Raw genomic sequence first — 27,683 nt, forward strand, 5'->3', positions numbered from 1 at the left:
ACTGCCACATTCAAACATGGGGTGGATGTTTAAACGTTACTTAGAGCAGATGTAATGTTTATAGTCGATTATTTGAACACAGACCTGACTTTTTAGATAAGTTAACCCACATATACTCATGCTCTTGCTATCATTTATTAGAATCTTGAATTATTTGTTCCTTTCATTTCCTTCTTGGAATAAGGTCCATAATCCTATTATATTATCTTGTTCTCATTTTAAGAAAGACTCTTTGTATACTTCTTTCATTTAGCCTATACCTTGCCTTCAATCAGAATTCCTACTGAAGAGGGCTCACACAGCTTGTCATAGCTATTTGCAAGATTGATTTATTTAGGTATCATTTTCAGAGCCAAAATCTCGCTATCAAGAGTTTGACTAGGCTGGGCGCGGTGGCTCACGCTTGTAATCCCAGCACTTTGGGAGGCCGAGGTGGGCGGATCACGAGGTCAGGAGATTGAGACCACCCTGGCTAACACGGTGAAACCCCATCTCTACTAAAAATACAAAAAATTAGCTGGTCGTGGTGGCAGGGGCCTGTAGTCCCAGCTATACTCCAGAGGCTGAGACAGGAGAATGGCGTGAACCTGGTAGGCGGAGCTTGCAGTGAGCTGAGATCCCGGCCACTGCACTCCAGCCTGGGCAACAGAGCCAGACTCTGCCTCAAAAAAAAAAAAAAAAAAAAAAAAAGTGACTAGTTGGGGCCGGGCGCGGTGGCTCACACCTGTAATCCCAGCATTTTGGGAGGCCAAGGCGGGCAGATCACCTGAGGTCAGGAGTTCGAGAGTAGCCTGGCCAACATGGCGAAACCCTGTCTCTACTAAAAATACAAAAAAATTAGGCAGGAGTGGTGGTGAGTGCCCGTAATTCCAGCGACTCAGGAGGCTGAGGCAGGAGAATCACTTGAACCCAGGAGGTGGAGGTTGCCGTGAGCCAAGATAATAGTGCCACCGCACTCCAGCCTGGGTGACAGAGCAAGACTCTGTCTCAAAAAAAAAAAAAAAAAAGTTTGACTAGTTGGAACTTTTTATAGCAATTGCATGTTTTTTAAGATCCTCATTGCCCTATTATACCTAATCTATTTGATATGTAAGTTTAATATGTGGTTAATGCAAAACAGTTAGCTAATATACTATTTATGTTAAGCAAATGTATCACATAATTATCACAGACTCAGAAAATGGTTCTTGTGTGTGCTGTGTTGCCATAGAACCCTTTTGGTGTGTCTCTTTTTTGTATATTTCTCACGTAGGCTACAGAGGACAGAAGGGAGAAAGAGGTGAACCTGGAATTGGGCTGCCAGGGAGTCCAGGTCTTCCTGGGACTTCAGGTAAGAGTGATATTATCTTCACAACACAAGCAAGCCTTTAAAAATGAGAACCATGCTTCCCCCTAGGGTGCTTATATGTCAAGTCGAGTGATCCATGTTGGCTAGAGGGTGGGAGAGAGGAAGGGCCATATGTGATCTGCATTGTGATTTTTTTTTTAATGTCATTAGCTCTGGGTTTGCCAGGCTCACCAGGTGCCCCAGGCCCCCAGGGCCCCCCAGGACCCAGTGGAAGATGTAACCCAGAAGACTGCCTCTATCCTGTGTCTCAGGCCCATCAGCGGACAGGTGGGAAATGAACACACCTGAAGAAGACTTGGTTCCTGGTGACACCTCCTTGCCATTGGAGCTATCTTAATACCATCAAACCCTCATCATCTGTGGGTTGCTTTTTTTTTTTTTTTTTTTTTTTTTTTTTTTTTTTGGAGTAAGCCAGACATTAAAAGCAACCATTTGAATCCTATTCCTATAGCAATTGCAAATCAGCATTTTTTGATTTTTCCCAAATTCATTCCATATGTTTTGCTTTACAATTGCTATGATTTTTACTCAGAGTTTTATATGAAATATGCAAGTAAATCTTATCGTTAGTTCTTCTTCAAAAGGAAATTGCATCTTGTGACTTAGTAGACTGATGATGATATCCATTTTGTAGACTCATCAACATGTGGTTGGCCTTTGATTTCTGAATTTTAAAGTTTCAGACTTTAAGTTTTCTTGGTGTTTAAATTTACTATCATTGCTAAACATTTTGTCAACTTTTTTGATATAGTGCATTGCTCCTGTTGAATGTTTTTTGACTACTTTTTATAACTTAAGAATTTTTGTACCATCTACATCTATCCTACTTATGCAGAAAAATAGGCAATAAGAACTTCATTTTACAACTTCTGTTGTCAAAAAAAAAAAAAAGAAAAACCACAGGAAACTGTTTTATCAGGGAGCCCAAACACCCAGCATAGCCAACTACTGAGATGATTTTGTTAATTCTGTATAATGATCTCAATTCAAAGCAATCAGCACTGGCATGAATAAGTGGTACATGAAAAGGGAGTATCAAATTCCAGTTGTGTATGAGTTCTGCAAAGAAAGCCTAATACTCTGTGGTCCCCTCACTCAGTTTCTCATTTTGGTAAACAGAAAGCTGTTTTCCCTACAAGGTGCTTGGTGGTGAAGCCACCAAGCTGTCTTCGGTACTCTTAAAGCCTCAATGGCCTAGCAAGATCTTTGGGCCCTTGTATCCATCATCCTTATGACCTCATCACCCTCAGACTTTAAGACAAGAAGCCACCATCAGAACAAAGGATGGGATACGTAACGAATGGACTCACTTGTCCTAAAAGATGGATGTGTAGTGTCAGCAAATGCATATTAAGAAGGTGAAACCCAAAAGCTCTTAAGGAGAATTGTATTTCTCCAGAAGCTGCAGCAAGAGGTACAGCTCAACAAAGGAAAACCATAGGACGGAGTATGCAACTAGTGCTCAGACCAAAGAGTTCACACCCACTCCAAAAACCATGTCCTCTGAAAAGAAGCAAAAATACAGTGATCATCAAATGACTAAACAGTCTTTCTATTGATGAGCTGTACATTCATTGAGGAACTGTTGGTTGGCAGGCACTGATTCTCCAGAATAACTGGGCATGAGGATGTTGCAGAAGTTAGACGGTGGGTCCCACAGATGTGAGAACATGCCGCGAGAGCCTGCCGGCCACAGCAATCAGGACTCACTCCTCTTCAAGGAGCAGTGCAGATTTCAATTTGGCTAAAACAGGATGGGATGATTGCTTTTGTCTGTTAACTGAAAAATGAGTTTAGAAAGGCTAGCCCACTGAAGTTGGAAAAAGCTGTGAACAGAGTTGTGTCTGAGGAACATGCCTAATTTAAGGCAGGGTTTGTTCCAATGCATCCGTGATTTGAACCGGTTTTTCATTATAGATTAATGAACTGCTGGTCAGGTACTGTCTACAATGGCTGTGCATACCTACAACATTTTAGGTATTTCATATTGAATTATACTGTATATTTCAATTCCAAGTTTATTTATTTAATTTTCCAAGGTTATTTTATTTATTGTAAGCGTTTTGACATTTTTTTTTCATTTTCTTTCTTGTGCAATACCTACAATGGTGCTGTGTTTTAAACTTACACAATTGGAACATACATATGTGTTTTCTTAGTAAAATGGTAATTTATCCCGAAAAAGTGTACATAGATCTAAAATTCGGTGCTATGTGTATATCTTGAGCTTTTAATTTGTTGAATTTCTAAACGCTTACAACTTATCTGCCACTCATATTAATTTACTTGAATTTGTCATAAAGCTAAACATTTTATATGTTTTCAAAGATTATTTTTTCATATTAATTAATAGGTTGTTTATCTTTTTGCCTCTATGCTAATTTAAAAATATTTATTTTATCATTTTAATGTTTTCATGGACTTTTTTGCTGATGGTAATCAACTTTTTTTTTGTTTTTTGGTTTTTGAGTTGTTCCTTTCATAGACATACAAAGACAATTCATTTTCTTGTTTTATTAACTGTTCATTTTTATTCTACGAAATATGTCATGCATTCTTTCTTACAAATTATATATTTAGAAATCTTTCTAAATACATTAATGCTTGACTTGTTAATTCTTATTTCAAGGATTTGGATTTATTCAGGTAATTTGATGGGATGAGTGATGCATATTACAAAGTGGACTTGTCACAATGACAAACTCATTTTTTTGTAACTGGGAAATATGACTAAATTTGACATAACTAGAGAAACAGGGCTATGTCCTGTTTCTAGTTATGTCATGGTACATGGTACAAGCCTTTCTCACCCTACTCTATTATTTACCTTCAGATACTTCTTCCTGCCTCAGCTCTGTACACATGATATGCAACAAAGGGCAGCAAGAAGTGCTGGATCCACCTAATTTAACACCAAATGAAGTTGAGATTTGGCAATTGCCCAGTTCCTTTAATTAAAAAAAAGTAAATTATTTGGGCCCCAAAGTAGGGTGGGAAATTTTCCTCTAAATGACTTAATGGTTGCCAAATCCCTTGTACCATTTTATTCCATTCCAAAACGTGTTTATTTCCACATAGGTGTTAACGATGTTCAAAGCAGGGGAGAAGAATTATTCAATTTCATGAATTATCTCGTTTGCACTCCAGAAAACAACATACGTGTTTAAATACAAAATAATTATGGCTCATGATGACGATTAATATTAAAACTGTGATTTCCATATACAAGTATGTTTGAATTCCAATCTTACATTTTATACCAAGCTCAAAACACTTCCAGATAGAAGTCTTTCTATGCCAAGATTAAAGTATGACTTCAATTAATATTTATGGCCTTTGGAATCCAAAGAAAAACAGAAGAATAATTCATGAATTTGTTCATTGTTCTTTCCAACTGAAGACATTAACCATTACTTCTAACCATAACACAAACACAGCAAGTTTTAACCTTTTAAACTTTTCACTTTGCGATCAAAGTAACCCCGTAAGTTTATTTCCCTATTTTGTGATATTGTTTAAACTTTAAAATTTTAGTCACTTAAAGAACTTAAGCAATTATATTAAAATATGTTGTCTGTGAAAATTATCATTTGATATTTGGCTTATAAAGTAATTTTTATGAATCTGTTTTATGAGTTAGGTAAGATTTAGCCTTTCTGCAGTCTCTCTCATCTGTTGGGAACCTGTGATATACCTCCATATGTCCACAAGATGGTGTTTAAAGCAATTTGTTCAAAAGAACTGAACAAACTAACAGAAATACAAGGCTACGAACAGTTTAGTGGACAACTAAATCAGACTCTTGCCTTTGCACTTTTTTTTTTTACTTTTGTAGATAATTTTTGTAGGTAATTTTTGTTAATTTGTTTTGTTAATTTATGTTTTTCCTCATGTTTTTCTTCATCTTTATGAAACAGGCACAGTACCCTTTGGTTTGTTGACTGTTTTGATTTTATTTCTTTAGTGGATATATATGTACTTATACACTTAGTTAACATGCAGATTAACTATTCATAACTGTTTATACACCACTTTCATATTTTAGTGATCAATATGAAGACAGCTAAATAATTATCCTACCTTTTAGACAGGACAGATAGTCTTTCAACAGACAAGAAAAAAGATTTAGCTTATCACAAGAAGTAGACAATTTATAAAACTACACAATGTCTAAACTCTATATTGTTCAGTGTACTTAAAATTTTACAATTAGATTTGTATAATGTTTATATTTTTCTAGAATACATCACTATTTACAAAAGTACGATTAGGAACACCTTTTTTTTTTTTTTTTTTAAAGTACCATTTTTATTTTCCTAAGACTAATAATACACTGGGATTGGTAATTTCTCAGTTAAGTGTTTTGCTGAAGTTGTTTTAATGGATACTCAGAAGAGTTTTGCAGATTTGTCCATTGCTTTTGTTCTTAAGTTATTTTTCACATTTGTCTGTATCCACCTTCTGAAGACACACTGTTACGGTTTCCCAGCGTTATTTCTTAATATTTGAGTGTTGACGCATTTTTGTACCATCCCCCTTTTGTACCATCTCTGCTCACATAGATTATGCAGGCTTTGAAGAAGAGGAGATGCAGAAGAGAATTGAATTTGTATCTTGTATGCCTACATAATTCAAAGTGTCTTACAACGTTGAATAGTGTTGATTTATTAGTTGGCTGGTAAAGGTAGTATTAATTATGTTAAATTTGTTCAACTACTAAAAGTCTCAGGCAATAGCACAAATGAGTGTCAGCATTTTTATTGTGTGGCACACCTGGAGCTAAAACTCCAACGTTTTACTCAACAAAATCATGCTAGAGTCACTGATCGATTTGGTTAAATTGGATGAAGAACCAAGTGAACACAGAGAAAACTCATCCAGATAAGTAGACCCAGCACAGCAAAACTTTGCCTGAAAGATAAGACAAGCTTATAAGACCAAAGCTACGTCTAAGAAAATCTAAGTGGGAAAAAAAACTGCAAGTTCAGATCCAGTAGTGAGCGATGTGGTACAACCGGAGGAGTTAGTTGTTTGCTCCATGAATTTGTCAAAAGTGAATACTAATAACGTGGGAGGCTTCACTAAATGAGGGGTAAATAAGATTTAAGTTCCTCAGAAGTGTGTGTATTGTGTGACCACACTAAGCTTCCGGGTGTAAGTAAAGATGCTGGCTATTTTACAACTTTGTATTTTATTGTGTTAAGTAAAGTACATTTTGGGGATGTTTCTCAGCATATTAATGTCTGTAAATTCAGGTTGTATTGGGCATATTTTACAACTGTTTATTTTTAAATAACATTTAGGGTGTGTTTTCCCCCATCTTGTTTGCTCTCTATCTTACCTCATCAAACTCTTTAAGGTTTAATTGAATACACTCATGTTAAGTGCAATGGCACTAGTTTTATTCAAAATCCCACATGGGCGTAATGCTTTGAGGCCTTGATTCCTACGTGTTCATTATGCATAATGAGCTTGTCACCTGTCTCAGCAATAAAGGATCTGACCCTATGTCAAGGAAATCTAAGGTGCAATTATTAAGGCCATAGCTACTCTTCATCACTTGCCATGGCTGAAGCTCCACACTTCAGTCCGTTCTGTTTGGTGTCAACCATGGGGATGCTCCAGAAGCACTCTTGGCGAACCATGAGCCCCACAGGTGTCCAAGGAACCTTAATTGGTCTATTGCAGGGTTCATGTTTATACCATCATTATAGTTTTCTTTGTCACATGAATAAGCTTTCAAGCTCAGCTTGAAATAATCAAGTTTGTCACCCATCTCCCTGGGTTCATAAAAGCCTAGTTCATAAAAACCCTAGTCTAATTATTTCAGATGAGAATTATAAACAGAAACAAAAGCCAGAAAACAGGCAGTCCTTTGGGACTTTTGACCCCCAGAGTGATCATCTTACTAAAATCATATGAGACTTTTTGCTATAGAGGTCCCTGAGGGAGATAAGAAATAACACAATTAACTTTTCTCATCCATAGAAGCTTTTACACCATGAGTGATAAGGCAATAGGCAATAAGTAGTTAAATACATAGCAGGTTTTCTTAACGGAAATTAATTACATCAAAACGTGCCAGAGGATTTATATGTTTACTTATACCGGGTAATAACTTACATAATTCTTAACTATTCCTATCTTCAGGCCCCCTTTGGATAAATTAACTAGGTGCTCTAAAGAATATTGTTGTCTTTTCACACACATATTTTCAACTTAGAGACAAAATGGAATTTCAAATATATCTCAGAAAGAGAGGTAGTTTGTTGGAGACAGTTTCCCTCACTTGTTCTCTCTCCAGCTATGTTTTGATAACTTGGAGTCAAGAGTAATTTGTGAAGGCATGTTAAGCAGAGAGTTAGCATGAATTACCATTTATTAAAACTAAAAGTAATTTTCAGTTAGCAACATCCACTTCCTGATAGCCAGATCAATCAAATATGTTACACTTCCTCTCGTTGATCATTCAAAGAGCACTTGAGCATGTGTATTTACAGACAGGCATTACTACAGTCAGCCCGTTTTGATTTAATAGTTCCTCAGTCATAGGTACTTTATACTGTCATGCCCTGGATCACAACTCACTAAAGAAGACTGCACAATTGAAAAGTATTTATTTTACTTTGTACAAAATGACTTGACCTATGTTTATTGAACACAAGTATTCTTTTTAAAAAAGATAATTAAAATCATTTATGTCAGTCACCCCTCTATAAACAGCAAGATTGCAAGTTTGCTAGTATTTTTTCCTTAATACTGAGTTTTCACTTCTTTTGTCAGGCTACCAGCAAATATTGTAAAGCGATTTTCTTGATATTTGGAAATCAGTATTTCTATTGGTTTTCCACCTATGTTGATTTACTTAGTTTTTTTTAGAGACAGGGTCTTGTTCTGTCGCCCAGGCTAGAGTGCAGTGGCGTGATCATAGCTAACCATGGCTTCAAACTCCTGGTCTCAAGCGATCCTCCAACCTCAGCCTCCCAAGTAGTTGGGACTTCAGGTGCTCACTACCATGTCTGGCTAATGTTTTAATTTGTTTTTATTTTTGTAGAGATAGGAGACTCACCATCTTGCCCAGGCTGGTCTGGAACTCCTGGGTTCAAGCTATCCTCCCACCTTGGCCTTTCAAAGTGTTGGGATTACAGGTGTGAGCCACCATGCCCGGCCTTGGTTTGCTTTTAAACTCAGAGACTATATCTCAGAAACACTATAATCACCAAAAAATTAAAAAAATACAATACAGGTGATCTTCTAAAGCAAGAATTTATATTAAGCTTATTTCAGGTGGCAAATCAGATTTTACTAATGATGTTTAAGAACAACAATCTTGGTGCAGTCAGCTTGAAATATAAAGTTAATCAAATCAATCACCTATCCTGATATGATTACTCCTTCATACTCTTCTGCTGTGCAGAAGCCAATTACCCAAAACCATGCCAGTGAATTTATGTGCTCAATCAGCCTAGGAAGTGATTTGCATAGTTCTTAACCAACATGTCAGATATTTGGGTTGAAAATCATATCATACTGCCATAGAAGCACTGGCTAGAAATAAATCAGGAATCATTTGCCCTTAATTAACATGCCAGGTTCGAACCAACTTTATTTATTTACACTCTCCTCTCTCAGTGAATGCTCTAGTTGCCACTTCGTCCAACTTTCAAAAATATCTCAGAGAGGATTTGAGATTTCTATTTTGCTAGAGAGACATACTTGGTCAGATTCAACATTTATCAGCTCTCTTTCATGGAGAGAATTTGCTGGGGGCTTTTCCTTACAATTTCTAAGTCAAGTATCTTCTGCTTCTGTAAACTACTTCACTTACCTGAAATTTATAACGAATCATTCCTGCCATTTGGAATGTGGTAGTTTTGCATCATCTGTTTCTAAGTGGTTGTTTCCAATGTTGCTGACTGTATCTGTGGAGCTTGTTGTACAACCTTTACATAACCAGGTTTGTAAAACAGCTGAGTGAACTGTTCTTTGACATTTTTTTTTAATTGTCTTATGAATATTATAAAACTTAGAAACGTTTGATTATCTAATTTATCTTTTATTGTATTTGATTATGTCACGCTATTTAAAATAAAAGCACTTTGGTGAAAGGATAATTTCTATGCATTTATTTCATTATGTATCACAGCTCCTGAAAAAGTTTGCCTTTTTTTTGTATTGTTTTAGGGAGCTATAACAGAGACCTTTATTTTCAAAAATCATGTTTGAAAAAAGGGAAAGAACATTCTTTCAGTCTATGTAAATAGCACTGATCTATATGGCAAAGAATCTTCTTAAGCAAAATTCATGCTAGAAGCATAAAACTAGATGCTGTAAGCAGTTTTAAAGAAATCCAAATACAGATTACATAATGATTGATTTAACCAAACAACTAGGACTAGAATTTTTAAATGTATAAAATACACATGAGAAAAAATATATAAGTATTATATTAGGGCTCACTCTTCTTTGACTTGACAGAATTTAGTTCCATAAACTAAAGATACTATGTTAAGCTATTGTTCTATGCCCCAGCACAGGTTACTCATAGGCTCTGTGATATAAAATGAATATATTAAGTCTGTTGGATAGTTAAGTAGATGTTAATGAAACAGCAAGTCAATATGATTAAATAAATAATAACAAAGTGCTTAAGTGGTCAGGAAATACTTGTTAAGAATACAGTGCTTTAGCTGAGCTGCCTTTATAAAATTTACAAGAAATGGTGAAACATAAATCATGTTTGCAATAAAGTTCTGAGTAGGAGGGAGCTAACAAACCATTGGAATGAACGCAGTGATTCTTAACCTAGAAATAAAGCAAAGCTAGACTTAAAAGAGTCCACGACATCTCTGAACTACTATACAAAAATATAGATGCATATGCAGCTGCACATCTTTCTAGGGAATTAATATTTCAAAAAGGTCCATGGAGCTCTCCCCATACACACTAAAACACACACACACACACACACACATCCGTCACAGGGTAACACCCTCTGTGGAACAGCTTTTTTAATTACTCTATGTAGAAAAACCACTAATATTATAAATATACACCTATAGAACCAGTAGTTAAGTAATGTTTAATGTATCTAAATAAGCTCAGTAGCTTCTTTTCATTGAACATGATTATTTATAAGAAAACATGCAAGAGATTAAGAAACCATATTTATTTCTTCTTTGGTACAACCAGAGATGTTACCTCAAACCTTTAAAATAAATAATCTCATCAATAAAATTTATGAATGCCAGAGTATTAAAATTATTTCTTTGCTTTCACATAGAAGCAGTCAAAATATTAACAGGTTTGGGGTACAGTACATACAGTTCAACAAAAGTTCAGGCTGAAGAAGAAAACCAATACGTGACATAAGGAAATCATTTTGGGCGATGTAGCCCTTTCTTACTCCAGAGACAGCACATCGATGGGATTTTAAGCACCAATTCTATTGAATGTAGTGGGGTTTTTTTCATAACTAGTCTAGTAATCCTCTATATAACTGAAACAATAATCTGAGAACAACATCTAAATGAAAATAACTACTGCAACTGAGGTAAACCAAACAGTTGTTTTGTTTATTGGCACAGTGGCCCACGATAAGACACATAGGTATAGCACACTAAAGCTCAAGATCCTGGGAACAGGAGTATAAATTTATTCAAGGGAGGTGTTTGGTTTTCTTTTTTTTTTTTTTTTTTAACTGATGACTCTGCTGTCTTCCCTCCAAGGGAAAGGAAAGAGAACTTACTGAATAGCACCGTTCTTCTAAATGTGATTGTCAAGTAGGACTTCCGTAATCATGCTGAAGGTAATCATCTTTGCCCCAGCTTTGGGTGGTGTTTCTCCCCCAAGCTCCTTCACCAGGCGTGGTTCATGCAGAGAGTCATGCAGCACTAAGCCTTTCACGGGTCAGGCCCTTTGCTAAATGCTCGCTGACCAGCCTGCATGGCGCAGGAGGCTGGCTCACAGAAACCGGGAAGCCCAGGAGGTCCCGGGGGACCAGGCACACCAGGAATTCCTGCCACCCCGGGGGGGCCTCGTTCACCGTCTCGGCCATTTCTCCCATAGCTGGCAGGGCCTGGGTCACCTGAAACACACAGAAGATTGCACATGTGAGCAGGAGAATCCTTATCGATGCAAACTGGCAGAGGGCACTGGACCCTCACAGCTTAGCAGTGCTGAGATAAGGGGCTTAACAAACGCTTTTGTTGCCTTCAGCAGCACCTGTTAAGATCCTTAACACCAGATGCAGTTAAAGGTGAAGTTGGTTTTTTTTAAGGTTTAAACGATGAGCCAGATCTAAATGATGGAAACGATGGATGATGACTGGTGATGATTGGTGATGAAGATGATGATGATGATGATAATAAGATCCCTTCCTTGGACTTGGGTTTTCTTGGAAATAAAAAGTAGAAAGAGGCCTTAGTGTCTCTAACCCACATTTCCATCAGTAGAGCGGCACTGTGCACCATGGTAGCCTCCAGCCACAGGTGTCTATTGAGCGCTGAAATGTGATGAGGCCAAATGGAGATGAACTAAGTATCAAACACACCTGGATTTTAAAGACTTCATATAAAAAAATGTAAAATAGTTCATTAAAAAGTTTTGTGCCTCTTACATGATGAAATGATCTTTTGCACACAGTGAGTTAAGTAAACTATATTGTTAAAACTAATGTCACTTGATTATTTTTACCTTTTTCATGTGGCTACTTGATTTAAAATCATACATGCAACTCACATTTGTGGCTCACACTGTATTTCTTTTGAATGCAAGTAGCAGTATTCCTTACTTCTAATAGTTGAGCAACATCTGGGCAGGCAGAAGTATAGTTGAGTGGTTAAAAATACAGGTTTTGGAGACAAATAGCTTTACATTCTAGCCCTATCATTTATGAATGATGTGACATTAACAAGTCACTAATCTCTCAGTTTCTTCATCTACAAGATGCTACAATGTTTTCTTAATAATTAAATTCAGGCCAGGCGCAGTGGCTCACGCCTGTAATCCCAGCACTTTGGGAGGCCAAGGTGGGCGGATCACCTGAGGTCAGGAGTTCGAGACCAGCCTGGCCAAAATGGTGAAACCTCATCTCTACTAAAAATGTGAAAAAATTAGCCAGGCATGGTGGTGTATGCCTGTGGTCCCACCTACTTGGGAGGCTGAGGCAGGAGAATTACTTGCACTCGGGAGGCAGAGGTTGCAGTGAGCCGAGATCGCGCCACTGAACTCTAGCCTGGGCGACAGAACAAGACTTCATCTTAAAAATAAAAATAATAATAATAACAATTAAATTCTACAATTGAAAGCACCTGATAAATAGGGGCTATTATTATAATTATTGAGATATTATTGATTAATATCTTTTAGAAGGCTGTGCCATGTGCCCTACAAAATTTCATGATATTTTTCTCATCAAAGGTGACCCCAACATGAACTTTGCCATAGCTGGTTCTTTGGGGGACATTTCTTGCTTGTCTTCCTTTTGTTGTGTTTAAGGGTTGTATGTTGCCCTCAATGGGGCACACTCTCTGAGGCACAGCACCCCATAACAAAGAGGAATGTCTGCTGAATGTTTACCCCAATGCACCAGCAGCACTTTCACACAATTATTGCAAAAGTGGTGGTGAGGAATCATGTAAAACAAATTGTGTATGCCAAAATAATATAGGGATCCTCATTCCATCTCAGCCATCTTAACTTGGTCTTTCAGCCAAAAAGCTGGGAGCCAAATCTACATGTTCAACTACATATTTGCTTATATTTGGTTACTTTCCTTCTTTCTCTGTGGTTTTTAGTTTTCTTTTTCTATTTGAGTAGCCTTATTACATGTCTTTTGTTGGTCTTACTATAGTAATATGGCCTTATTCAGTGGTCTTATTACATATATCTCACATACTTTTAGAAAGAAGGTAGGGCAGAGATCTCGTTTTACATAACATCTCATTCTTCCCCTGCTGCATACACTTTGATCCACACAGAGCAATGTCATAGGGCAATATATTAATAAGTTTTAAGGGGGAATAATTATCTTTGAATAATTATCCATCTCGAAGCTATAGATAAACAGAGATATAAGTCATTTTCCCTAATTTACCCCATACACTTTCATTCCACTATACCTAGTTAGTATGAAGCAAACCATTATGTGTTTTCTTTTAATGATGAGGCCCCTGAGAAAGTGTCTCCCTAATCCCCAGCATCTGTAGATAAAGCTGTAGCAGAACGATGCCTTCAGCAGCACCTGTTAAGATCCTTAACACCAGATGCAGTTAAAGGTGAAGTTGGTTTTTTTTAAGGTTTAAAAGATGAGCCAGATCTAAATCTGATTTTCATGCACCTTATCAGTAGGAATGTCTCCACTGAGACACACCAGGTGTGCCTTAAAATCAAATCAAGTTTAGGAGAAGGAAATGCCCAGAGAAGAGGTAGAAAACCAAATGAGCACAGGGGCTGGGATGGTCACTTAGACCAGGGGTGGGCAAACTTCAGCTCATGAGCTAAATCCTGGCTTTGTAAATAGTTTTATTAGAACACAACCATGGCCATTTGTTTACATATTGTCTGTGGCTGCTTTGGCATACCAGGGCAGAGTTGAGTAGCTGCAATATGGTGCCCATAGCCAAATAATCTGATCCTTCACAAATAAAGTTTGCTGATCCCTGATGTGACAAAGAAATGAGCCTGGATTAAGAAATTCCCCCACTGTTTTTATGAGATGGAAACGTAAAGGACAAATGCAATGAAATTTGGCCACTAATATTCCACATAAGTGCTGGGGAGACCAAAGGGAGGAGTGAGGCCTGTGGTGAGCTGGAAAGTGGATGCAGGCAGCAGCTCTTCTCCAGCTAACAGCTGCCATCGGGGAATACATGCCAGTGTTGCCAGAACTTCTGATAATTTTCAAGAGAAGCCAGGAAGCTGAGTTTTTAAATAAATATCTCCCAATGTTTAAATGTTAGCAACCAATTCAATTTTTTTTCAACATTTGTAGAGCCAGCCAAAAACCTTAAGTTTAAGAGAATTCATTCTCTAATACACAAACAATATGAAAAAGCAGAAGGATAGCTTTTTAGATTTTCACATTTGGTTCCCCAGCAACACACTCCAGGAGAAGTTTTTCTTTTTCTCTTTTACCTTGCTGAGTTTATTCCAAATTTCTGCTTATCCTCTGAGGGAAGGGTTGATGAAGCCATCCTGTCTACCCTTGATTTATTTTATGAAACGTGCATCTCATCCAATTCTGCCTTTGCCAAATGCAGCAATTTACCACTTTGGAGCTTTGGATGATGTCATCATCATCATCACCAACGCGTAATGAGAATGCTTTCTCGTTTCCATGTGCCATACACTATGCTCATTACTGAGCCCATTTTTCTCATGTATAAACTGAGAGTTAGGAAGATCAAATAATTGTCCATAGTCATATAGCTAGAAATGAAGACCCTTAGCCACTGCACTAATCTAACTGCATTTTCCCACCTATTGATTTTTTAACTCTGTGGAAGGGTGTGGAGGTGTGTGGCAGGGTGTGTGTGTGTGTTGTCATTGTTTTGTGTTTGTTTGTTTGTTTTTAATTCCTTGGGCCTGAGTTGACCAGGAAGTAGACAGAGGCACAAAAACAAAGAGCAGTATTGATTTTTGCAGAGCTCTAATGGATCATAAGAAACTAAGATATTTTTCTGAGGTTTTGCCCTGTAGAAATACCAGAGAAAAACAGCCTTAACATAGCAGATTGTCAGGCTCTGGAGAGTCCTGACCCAGGACCTTTGCTCTCATGGATGTTCTGAACTATGTGGGAGCCTCAGTTGGGTGACACTATGTCCACAGTCCACATCACTCAAAAAGTGAAGCTGACTCATAATAACTGTTCACAAAATGGGCATAAATGGTTAGTCCAGCAGCTGCATTAATGAGTATCTACCAACTGCTTTGTAACTCTTTAGAAAGAGAAAGCGTGGATCTAAAGTGTTATTCTGCTCTGCCTGCCTCATGTGTGTGATACTTACACTAACTGCCTAATGATTACATGGTTTTCTGAAATGTCAAGGACCTATAAAAATGTTGAATGTTCCCAATACAAAGAAAAGATCAATGTTTGAGATGATGGATAGACTAATTACCCTAATCTGGTCATTATATAATATTTCCATTGAAACATCACTATGTATCCCATAAATAAGTGTAACTATTATATGTCAATTAAAATAAAATATTTAGAAATGTTATTGCCAAACATTTCATGGTTTTTAAAAAAATTATTATTATTTATTTAACAAATGAGTATCTATATCATTCTCTATAAAACCACTAGAGGGTAGTCAAGTTACACTGACGGAAGCCAATCCTGGCTGGCTCATTCTGGAGGCAACCCCTTACCTAATACATGCTATGGAATAAAAGGGACTGTGTATACAGTAAAAAAGTAAAATAAAATAAAGTGAATAATTTCATATTAAATAGGGTATTTCATAATTAATCCACTGGTTATGTAGACTTTTTGTATGCGCCAGGACTTTCTTATATTTCCTGAGCTTAATGTTGTGGTATTTGACAAAGCAGTATATGTTTAAGGAATTGTAAATTGGTTTATGTAAGGCCCAGCAACCAAATAAAACAGCTGCAGCAATGGAAATTGAATAATTAGGTACTGAAAAACTTAGCCCAGAACTGAATGTGTGCATGTGTATTTTTCCACTCAATAGTCTCAAGCAAAGCTCACCTTTCTGTAGACTTTGCACAAGATAAACAAATATTCTTACAATCTAGTATAGCCCAGCACAAAGCCAGCTATAACTTCCATGTCCAAGAGGCAAAAAGTATCTCAGCTCACAAGTCACTTTCCTGGTGTTCACATTCAAATGATTTGTCATTTAATTTATGTTTTGCCCCAGTGAGTGCACAAAGAGGAAATCAGGACTCATTATTATTAATAAATATGTTCCTTTAAAATCCTCAGAGTGACAAGGAACTAGTCCCAAATGGGCAAGTTTGGTGGCAGCAGACAGAGACAGACCTATAAGACAACCAACCAAGCAATAACACTGGCTGACCTGTGGCACAAAACTGAAGGTGGGGGAGAGTAAAGTTCCAGGGATTGCTAATGTGATCCATGTAGCTCTGCAAGAGAGGCAGAGAAAGAAGCAAGACACCCAGCAGTTATGGGACATGCCCAATTCACGTGTCTAGGTTACAAAGAAAAACTAATCGTATGATTGGACAGACAGCCAATCACTCTGTCCACTTTGTGAACACAGACTCAGGAAACATGAATATGTCTTGTTATTACCTGAGAGACTTTTGTCTGTATTTTCTCAAATATATTATGAAAAAGGAAGCAACAGTAATAATAGTTAAATTTGCAGAGTGTCTGCTTGCCATATGCCAGGCTTTACATGTTCCAAGAGCTTTACATGTATTAACATGTGCATATATGCTCTAAATACAAGGTAGGCATGGTGATTTCCATTCACAGAAGAGGAAACTGAAGCACTTCAAGGTAAAAGAATAGTGCATAAGCCCCTGGCAGCCTGGCTCCATGTCTGCACTTCTTAAATATTTGCCCAGCCTACTCCTGGCTGTGAGAAACAAACTAGATTGTGTATGTGTACTTTTTAAACAACAAAGCACTGTAGCCAAAATAATCATCAATGTAATGGTTATTATAATAACCTGTGTTCCATAACAAGCAATGTAGCATTATGTCTCTACAGGGCATGTAATACTTAACACTGAACAAACAGAGATAGAGCATTGGAGAGGGGAGACAGGGAATTAAAACTGTCCAGAAAGAATACAGGAACTCTAACAACTGATGGAAAATGATGATATTAGTTATATCGTAAAAAAATATGTTAAATGCCTTAGCACAAAGAATGATCCAACTATCTTTTTTTTTATTCAGGAGGATTTGAGCCCCAAATCCAACAATAGAAACAACAAAGAAGGTTGCAGAATATGCTGTTCTGCAGGTTCTTTCTTTCTCTTTCTTTCTTTCTTTCTTTCTTTCTTTCTTTCTTTCTTTCTTTCTTTCTTTCTTTCTTTTTTAGGTTCTTTCTTTTAGGTAAGATGTGTATTTATCTAGAAGGTTCCAGACAAATCCCTGCACAGAATCTGGTTGAAGGTCCCTCAGGCCTTAAAGTCCTATTAATAATATGTTTGCGAGAGATCAGAAATCACATTCCTAGACACATTCAAGCTCTACCAGGAAATAAAAAGCAGTCTAGCCTCAGTGGACAGTTAACCAGTGAAATGATGTACTGCTACCCAGTACTTTGCATTTGTGATTTGGAGTTGAAGTAGACTTTCATGGAGAGAAGGTCTGAGGCATCGGGGCGGTGCTGATTTAGAGAAGAGTACTATATTACTGCTGATCAAGAGCAAGAGAAAAAAGCTGCAAGGGCTGAACTGGGGCCCAGCTTTGCCCTCCGCTCTCCTTGATCCACCTTAAAAAGCAAAAAGTGGACTTGCTTTATTAACAATAGTACCAACAGCCAACATTTCTTGAGCGTCTACTGTAGCCAGGAACTGTCTTAAGCAATTTACATGGATTGAGTTTCTTTATTTCTCAGAAATACACTATCAGAGAGGTGTTCTTGTAATCACTGTTGTATAAATGGGAGAACTGAGGTGCAGAGAAATTAAGTAACATGCCCAATGTCATAAAGTTAGTTAGTGGCAGAGTCAAAATGTGAACCTGGGATGTCTGAATTGTAGAAGCCACTCTTCAAACAGCCCACTTTCGGGTACTAGCTTTAAGGGAGGAATGACCCAAAAAGCTCTTGTCAGGAACTTGACTGACTTGAGCATACGCACGGTGTCAACAAGAGAACATGGGCCGACCTCGAAACCCAAGCCCTCAGCTGGTGCTTTCACCTGCGTGCTACACGAGGACACTGGGCCAAAGCGCAGAAAACGACCCAGCAGCAGACCCCTCTTCTCTGGCATCTGTGCTTTTGAAAGTTAGCCTATATTCCTGAAAAATAATCTGGAACTCAGATTTTTCACTAAACAGTGTCAGATATGCTCTCAATTAAAAGGTAGCAAAAGTCCAAAAAAGGAAGGCTACCGAGGTTGAGACATGAGTAACCATAACAAGGAAATCAAGAAAGAAGAGTAAGCTGGGACGTGAGAAGGATGGGAGACAATCAGAGCTGATGGGGAGAGAGCAAAGTGAGAGGAGGGGAGAGATCAGAGAAGGGTGACGATTTTGGAGGTGAATCCTAGGAAAGGAGGGGCAAGGACCGACCAAAGGAAGAAAGGAAAAGGAAAACAGAAAGGACAGGTATTAAGAGTCCCCTGGAAAAGGGAGTGCACAAAATGTTTTAACAATTCAGATTTAAGATCAAATCCAAGATCAGCTGAAATTAATCATTTTGTTTATAAGTGATCCCAGGGAGGGCTGCCGATGATGATCTTGTCCTACCTCACAATTTGCTTACACGTGGATGGTATGATGTTCTAAAAAGCAATCAGGGAAGCCCCTCTGGCTGGGCACCCCGTTTGCGCCCCCATCAACTCGGCTTCTGAAAATGGTTTACTGCAGGTGGCAGATAATGTGCTCCTGACAGTCTGGGACACAGCACACATGGAGCTGATCTTCCTCCATCTTCTCATCTTTACATTGAAAATGTGGCTTACCAACAGATTTTTTTCAAAGTAAGAATCCCTAGAAACCAGAATACTTTTTCAATAAAGGAAAATGTTGCCAATAGTGCAAGTCACTGGTTCAAGAACTGTTAAGTGATTTGTCAATAAAATGAGAAAAGAAGTTATTAGGCTATCTCATAAATATATAGATAGTTAAGTAAATTGTGATGATAATATGTTATCAGCCTCAAAACTTCCTATTCCTACCACTGGTGACAGAGACAAACACCTTTAGTAAGTTCTATTTCCTTTTCCTCTCTTCTAAACACCAATCAATGAATCCAAGCTTTACCACATATTAAAATCTTCTCTAAATCCCATTTAAGCCAGATTTTTCCTTCATTTCTAATCATAAATCTTCCATTTCCAATTATAAAAATTTATCAATTTGTGAAAACATTTTGACGAGCCCATGAATCAGTTTTAGAAAGGCAGTGTTTGAGTTATCTCCACACATTCATGTTTTTTAAAAAAAAATTTTAATGAGAACGCAATCCCCAGAAGCAATGAAATGGATAATTGGAAAGCAATGATGTTTTTGGCTACAATTATAGCTGTGATTAAATACATCAGCCTCTGGCAGAATTCGAAAATTGTAATTTCTTTTCCTAAACTTCCCTAAACCAAGTTTTCCCAAACCATTGTGGAAGCAAGTATCATCTCAATTCTCCTCAGCAACAGACCCCTAAGGCTTTGGGAGCCTTCCTAAGCCACTGCCTCGTCACAATGAGAGCGTTTGCTGGAAAGTTGAGCATCATTCATGTCTTTAAACTGAACTGGCTTTTGGCCCTGCTATGCTGCCTCTGTGCTTGGGCTTGTAAGTCATTTCTCAAGGGATGAGTGTGTTCCAGCCTGGACTCTGGTGACAGGGTAGCCAGTGTATAAAGAGAACAGAAGGCCCAGTGACAGACTCTGGGCCCTTCACACAGGGGCTACCCTGTCACCTCAGTTGACGCAGCTGTGATGTGTGGCTTGCGTGTGGCTCTTAGTGGTTATGAGTAGGAATGTTCAGTTTTGTATTTTCTTTCTTTCTTTCTTTTTTTTTTTTTTTTTTTTGTGGATGTGGGGTTTTGGAGGGTGTTTGAAAGGGGAGCTTTTAAAATAAAATTTCGGTCACTTTTTGTGCAAGAGATTAAAAACTGGTTAATTTTCCTACTGCTCTGGCATTTTAGATTAAAAAAAAAAAAGGAAACTATCACCTGCTTTAGAAATAGATAGGATCCAATGTATTTAGAATTTTATAACAAGTGCATTGTGCCTGGACCTTGACACTATTTTTCTTGAAGCATTTAAGGAAATTAGTATTTCAAGTCCTGATACCTATTTTCTGACAAAGAATACAGATATGATTTACAGATCATTCTTTACTAAAGCTGGTCTTGAAAAATCTATGCTAGCCATTCTGAATAATTAATATGCTTAGGTGATCAAATAACAATTATTTTAAAAGTTTATTCAATTCAGGCTGTCGACTTGCTACCAATTTGGGTACCTCCTCCTCTCAGCTATACAGCATACTTACCTGGGAGACCTACAGCTCCAGGCAAACCTTTGGGACCTCTTCCTGGAGGGCCACGCTCCCCCTTTTCTCCCAAGTCACCTGCATTACATTAAAGAAATGTTATTTTTCTGCATATCTATAAAAATAAACTTCTGTATCTTTAAACTTTAAGCAAATCTAAAATTCAGAAACCAAAAGGTCATGAAATTGCCATAAACTAGATTGTAGTGAGTATGCAGCAAGGCAAAAATCAAGTTCATCCTATTAATAGATGTAAGGGGGGAAAATCAAATTATTATTTTCACAGATACTGGAATGACATTTGACTTAATTGAATATGCATTCTTGATAAAACATTCAACAAAATATGAACCAATGGCCACTTCCTAAACGTGAAAAATAAATCTATCTTAACCCAAAAGTTAGTATAATGCATAATGGAAAACACAAGAATTAGTTCCACTACAATCAGAACAATATAAAGACACTTACTTTATCACTATTTATAACATTTGGTTTGAGGAATTAAAACTATCTCTATTTTCAGGAGATATGAATATATATCTTAAAACTCTAGAAAGTTAACTCAAAAACTACTACAAACAGTAGCATTCAGTCAACTGGCAGGGTACAAAATTAATATATGGAAATTATAATTTTATATATATTAACACAACCAGTAATAAGACATAGTAAAAAAGACACCATTTATAATAACAATTAAAATATTAAATAATGATGAATAAAACTAATCAGAAGTAGGCAAGTCCAACAGGACAAAAGGTTTAACATCTCTAAAGGACACCAGAAGACTTGAAAATCATTCTTAAATAGAAATGACATCATCATAAAATGTTGCCAATTCTCCCCAAGCTGAATTTTCATCATGATCTTAATAAAAATACAAACCCATTTTTTATCAGAAAAGAAGATCCTGAAGTTTGTATAGAAAACACATAAGCCAGAGTAAGCCACAAAACTCCATAAAGAAAAGCAACATGAAGGGAATTAATTTGACCAGATATTAAATCAACTAAAATGTGTGGTGTTGGTCTCTGAATACCCAGACCAGTGAAACAGAATAGAAAGCCCAAAAAGTAGGCCCAAATATACACAGGATTTGGGTTTATAATGAAGGTGGTGCCTTAAAGTGGGAAAAAGTTGAACAATTCAGTAAATGGAATTGGAAGAACTGAGTAAAGTTAGATCTATACCTCACACCCTATTCCAGGATAAAATACAAATGGATCAAGTATTTAAGTGTAAGTTAAGAATCAAAAGATAACGAGGGAGAATTATGACCTCAGATTGGCCTTTTTATTAAGATGCAAAATATGAAAAGTTCCTAAAATCAATACAAAAAGGCCAACAACATAACAGCAAAAATATAAATAAATAAATAACCAAAATACATGAGCAGGCATGTCACTAAAAGGAAGTAAAAATGGCTCTTAAAAATATGAAAAATTCCCTGACTTCACTCTCATAACAAAATAAATGCAAATTGTTTAAAAAAAGAAAAAAAAAAAAAAAGGATGCTATTTTAACATATACGATCGGCAAAAATTCCAAAGTTCAATTAAACATATACTAGCAAGTCTGTGGAAAATGCACTGTTATGAATTGCTGATAATAGTATAAATTTGGACAATCCCATTGGAGGGTAATTTGACAATAGCTATCAAAATTTTTTACCCAGCAGTTCTACTTCTAGGAATTTATCATAGACATAGAGATGGAGTGTATGCTGCTATTTTATACAAAAATGAAATACCTACAATGGTGTTCACTGTGGCCCTGCTATAATAGCAGAAGGTTGGAAACAATCTATGTCCATGAAAAGGTTAAATACATTACAGAACTTCCACAGAATAGAACACTATGCAGCTGTGAAGAAATAGCCAGGAAGCTCTTTGGAATGGTCTCCATGTCATACTGTTCAGCGAAAAAGGCAAGTTCCAGAACACTTGCTAAAGAACAATATGATTCATTTTTAAAAGGATGTAGAAAAAATACATATTCATGTATCCTTATATAGAATTGCTTATAAGGATATGTAAGAAAAGAATAGTATTGATTACCTAGTGGGAAGGAGAAAGGAAATTAGGCAGATAGGAGGCAGGGATGGGAGAGAAACTTCACTAAATACTTTTTTTATACGTTGTTGATTTTTGGAACTGTATACATTTTGTATTATGAAATATAAATTAATCAATCTTAAAAACATAAAGTGTGTTGTCACAGTGTCTACATTTCACTACTGACTCCTTGTTTATGGGGAACATACTTTGGATTGCAATGAACCATGTGAATTTGCAAGACATTTACAAGACAGTTGATTGAAATTGGGGATTTAGCGGGGACGGAACAAAGTTGCATTAATTATCCCAGCCCCTAAAGATACCAAACCCAGCAACTTGGCTCATTAACAAAATGCGTTGTTGCCTTAGTTAACTGGTCCTAAATGGTGTCTGCTGCTCTTTGCTGAAGGCATTATCCCATTATTCCGGTAGTACAGTAGTATATCATTATTCTACTATGCTGTTAGAAAATGCAATGGCACCTTGCAATAAATTCTATCCAGACCATTTTTTCCCAAACATTTGTATCAACTTAGCCTCATTCAACATTAAGTCAAATTTGTTATAATTTTAAAAACAAAGTCATGCACACAACAAAAATAGAAAAAATATCTGTATAACCGTCTGCACTCAGATAGTCAAAGATCTCTAATTCTGAAGTGAATATTTAGTCACCATACTTTGATTTTAGCTGTGAATGTCTTTACCTGAATGTTTTTATGATCAACTACATTTCACCACATTTCAAAACAATTTAAATTTATATAAATACTATGAAGGATTGAACTCAGGTTGAACTCATATTTACATAAGCTAGTTTTTTTTAACACTCATCATCATTATGGCCTTACTATGTTAGGAAGATATGAAAATTAACATCTTATAAACTAATGGCATAAGCATTCTTGTTAACTTGGTAATTCGAGTGTCGTATCACTATAATTCTGGAGGCTGGAAATGAGAACAGACTCTCTAAATGTGCCACATTTTCTGAAGATATGAGATGAACATTATAAATCAAAGTGTGGCTTTTACACTGATAGTAAAAGCTAAACTTGTTTGTACATTTTAGCATGAAGCCACACCAACTTTTAATGTTGCTTCAAGGCATAAGACCAGTGTCTTTCTTGTGATTATGTCTTTGGTTATCAGTCAGAGAAAAACAAGTTTTAAGATGAGCTCCAAAACAGAGCCTGTTTGGCAAACTGCCACGCCACAGCAAACCCAGCATACAGGTTGGTTCCATCGACAAGGTTAATCTACTACTTCAAACCCTGGCCATGTCTTCTTTTAAGATGTACAAAAACCAGCTCAGGGAACTAAAGGTCCAGCTGTGTTATCCTCCTCAGTCAAAAAATATGCATAAAGAGCTTGTAAAATAAGCTTTAGATAACGTATAGAGAAAAATACACAGCTTGAGCAGAAAAACAGCTCATTATAAACGAGTGGAAATTCTCATTGCTCTATAGTTGCTATTTATTTCATTTATTCACGAGCTATCATTGATGCTCTATCTCCATGTAAACAGATTATCACTGAGAAAGGTGTTAGTCATAATCATGACACGTGCATTTTCTCAGACCTTCATTTACATATTGCAGTGTCTGTCTGATTCACACTAAAATATCTAAAAATATACAGCCTTACTCAAAGGGACTTAAAATTAATCAAAACTGTGAATATTTTAAACTAATATTTATGACACAAAAGACCAATGTAATACCAAGCAAAGTGAACATAAGGCCAGTTAGATATCTCTCAGGTTTTGAGCCTGGGCCCTAACATTTTTGTATAGTATTGTATAAAGCATGTCAGTGAAAAACAGAAAAATTATAGACATAACCTAAGCTTTGACTATGATTTGAGGCATATTTCTACTAGCTCCTATTGAAAATGTTCTACTGTGTTCTTCAGAGTATTTTCTAGGAGAAAAACAGTGACTAAGACATAGGCTGAACTGTTCAAGCATTCATAATAAAACTTGTTTGTTATTTATGTAGCAGTTTCTCTGGAAAAAGGCTCTCAAAGTGGCTAGATGGTAGAGCAAGATTCATACCATCCCTTCTTTACCAGGGATGGGGAAAAAAGCCAACAAGCAATACTGAAATACATCTCTCCTCTAACTGACTGAAAATTTAGGTTTCAAAATGGTGGAATGTTTATTCTCAGGGAAATTTCAGCTGTAACCCTTTGGATATTACAAAGCTATATGTTTTCTAATAAATACTACTATTAATGTATGTGGTGGGACAAGAAGAATCGAATCCAGCTGCCTAAAATCATACGTTTCCAAAAGTATGACAGTGTTAATTGATTTTAAAATTTTAATTACCCCTCCCTACTTCCACCCCAAATTCTCCGAAGTTAAACTGAGAGAAGACACTGCTTTAAAGGAATCTGATAATGAGAAAGGGATGGAGGAGGGTAGGGAGAAAAAAAATCCTTTGGAAAAGAGAAAAGAATTATATCACTTCATGTTATAGATTATGCCATGAATACTGAAGAAAAATTAAGCGGAAATACCGCAAATGATCAAGCTATGCTTGACGAATGAACTTAGTGCTAGAGACGTTTTCCAGGTTCCAAATATAGAAATTTAGTTTTCTTTCTTTCAAACTGAGGTTCATCTGCTAGAGCCAACCCAACCCAACCTAGCCAGAAGTCACTGTTGCTAAATCTTCCCCAAACAATTCACCATTGTTTCCAGTAGTTCTCAACCCTGGCTGCACAGTCAAATCACCTGGAGAATATTTTCAAATCCCAATGCCCAGGCCAACAAAATCAGAATCTCTGGGAACGGGATCCAGACATCAGTGGTTTTAAGCTCCTCAGGCAATTCCAGTGTGCAGGCAAGGCTGACAAAGGCAGTTTTAGACTGTCCTAGCTTAGCAAGTGACATTGGCATTTTCATTTTTTAAAGAACAGTTCTGTGACTGGCTCAAACACAGTTAAGCTCTGCCCCAAGGAGACTTCCTGTTAACCAAAGAAAACAGGGCTGTGATGTCTGTAGGCCCTATAACGCATTCCCTTTCAGTAGGAAAATGGGCAATTGCTCCACACCAGGTGCCGCAGAACCCCTAGGAGGGCCTGTTAAACTAGACAGCTAGACCTCAAGCCCAGAGTTTCTGATTCAGTGGACCCAGGATGGACCAGAGAATCTGCATTCCTAACAAGGTCCCTGGTGACACCGCTGCTCCGGGGACAGCTCTTTCAGAACCACTACCCTAAAGTGAACTCAGGAAAGGCTGAGTCATCATGATATAGCCACTTCAGCACAACAGATCCAATGAAGTCAACAATCTACCTAAGGCTGTAGCGTTTCTTAGAAATTATTTACAGAGTGAATTGAGACTAACCATAGAGAGAGCACCTAAGGCATGAGCTCCTTAACTAGTAAAGCAGGACAAACATGAATAGGTACATGACTCTTTCAAAGAAAGTGCTCAGTTCTCTTTAAGAAAAACTCTACCCTCAGTCTGCACTCTATTTGATTTTGTCTAGCCTCCCAAAACTTTGAAATCATGCCAGCCTTATAAGAGGTCTCAGTCAGACCCCATTTTTTTTTAACATGAAGCTCTGAACACACCAAAAAAAAATGTAATTAAATAAATTGTTCCAGCTGAAGGTCTAGTTAGCCAACTGCATCAGCAATTCATTTATAGATCCAAAAAGGCAGCTTGCTTGCCCTCTGACCATTCATACCATAATATTTATCCCTAATTGGAGCACCGCAGTACTTAAAAAAGAAAACAAAAATCCCTCTCTTATTTCTGATGCCATGTCTTTCTGAAGTTCCCCAGAAAGAAGTCAGTCACTCATCATGACATAGAAACTACTCACTTTATTTAGTCCTCTCTGTAAATTATCTAGGGCATATACATTCCAAGCTGATGTACTTACTCCCCTCAACTAGCAAACTCCAAATGAGGCAGCCAGTTCTTCCACCAGTCCTCTGAGTACCTAACATACTCATAGCCCCGTTCCTCTGCAAAATACTGGATGCAAGGGCTTCACTTGCTTTGAATAAAAATGGAAGGAACAAACTATCTTACGTACCAAAGAAGAAATTACATTAGATTGTATTTCAGAGCTGAAAAAAATCCCATCAAAACTAAATATCCAATGTGATGTTTTAAAAGAGAAGGAAGTTCCAATTCATGTTTTTCTTATGTCCTATTAACACATTTTGTTAGTTTAGATAACAAATACAAACATCCTAAGGATGGTTGCCATGTTAGAGGAGCTCGACAATGACTTCAGGGTCTTAAAAAAAAAAAAAAAAAAGCTGAATGATCGTTTACCAGATCCCATAATCTTTGTTTTGAACCATGATTGAGGTACAGTGTAATCGAAAAAGATCAGTACTAAAAGACACAGGACTTTAATTCTAGTATTTGGTCTACTGTTGTGGTATAGCAGGGACAAGAGAATATTATATAACAGTTTTTGAATCTTCACCATCACTGTTGTAAAAGAGAATAAATACATCTTATCTCACTGGATATTCAGAAATTGGTAAAACATAAATTCCTTGAGCTTGATACAGATTATACATCTGAAAAAGGTTGTATTCTTTGGTTCCACGTGGGCAAGATGACTTACCTTTAGGTCCCCTCAAACCAAGGGCACCAGGGGGCCCTTTAACGCCCGGAAGGCCACGCATTCCCATCTGGCCTGGGAACCCATTCTCTCCAGGAGGGCCAGGGGGACCAGGAGGGCCAGGCCTTCCAGGGAGCCCAGAGGCACCCGAGTCTGGACGCTTAAGACTAGCAGCCATCTCAGCAAAATGCTCTGAAAGAGAATAAACAAAACAACCCAGAAGTGCCAGAAACATAAAAGTTATTCCAATGAAAAGAGAGGTATTCCAGATGCCTTTTTTCTAAATGTGTCACCAGATCTTCAAAACTGGTGGTAAGACATGAATAAAGTTGGATAATTTCTCCGTGAGCTTTCTGCCAGGAAGCTTCGCTGGTGCTGTTTGATGCAGCTCTCCCTGGATATATTTGGTCCTGTTGTTCTGAGACAGAGTCAGGGCACAGGAATGGAGGTAGCAGGGACTGGGATTTACAAAAATCTTCAACTAAGGCTTTGGGGTGAATGGTGT

The 27,683-nt window shown here is 37.2% G+C and overlaps 2 protein-coding genes across 9 annotated transcripts in view; one reads left to right on the plus strand and one right to left on the minus strand.

The window, feature by feature from the left end:
- The window catches only part of COL19A1 (collagen type XIX alpha 1 chain), a 334,506-nt gene extending 332,789 nt beyond the window's left edge, over nucleotides 1-1,717 (plus strand). The window contains exons 51-52 of the mRNA XM_008013598.3: nucleotides 1,253-1,330; nucleotides 1,499-1,717. Coding sequence (XP_008011789.3) covers nucleotides 1,253-1,330; nucleotides 1,499-1,626 — 206 coding nt within the window. The 3' untranslated portion in view covers nucleotides 1,627-1,717. The remainder of the gene's footprint in view (nucleotides 1-1,252; nucleotides 1,331-1,498) is intronic.
- An 8,785-nt stretch (nucleotides 1,718-10,502) lies between these two features.
- The window catches only part of COL9A1 (collagen type IX alpha 1 chain), a 192,225-nt gene continuing 175,044 nt past the window's right edge, over nucleotides 10,503-27,683 (minus strand). For all 8 annotated transcript variants that reach the window (XM_073006130.1, XM_008013581.3, XM_073006125.1 and 5 more), the window contains 3 exons: nucleotides 27,182-27,370; nucleotides 20,520-20,597; nucleotides 10,503-11,435 (listed from right to left, as the gene is read on the minus strand). In XM_073006130.1, the coding sequence (XP_072862231.1) occupies nucleotides 11,251-11,435; nucleotides 20,520-20,597; nucleotides 27,182-27,370 (452 nt within the window). In that variant the 3' untranslated portion in view covers nucleotides 10,503-11,250. The remainder of the gene's footprint in view (nucleotides 11,436-20,519; nucleotides 20,598-27,181; nucleotides 27,371-27,683) is intronic.

The sequence above is a fragment of the Chlorocebus sabaeus genome, chromosome 17 (genome assembly GCF_047675955.1).
Source record: "Chlorocebus sabaeus isolate Y175 chromosome 17, mChlSab1.0.hap1, whole genome shotgun sequence".
NCBI classification, from domain to species: domain Eukaryota; kingdom Metazoa; phylum Chordata; class Mammalia; order Primates; family Cercopithecidae; genus Chlorocebus; species Chlorocebus sabaeus.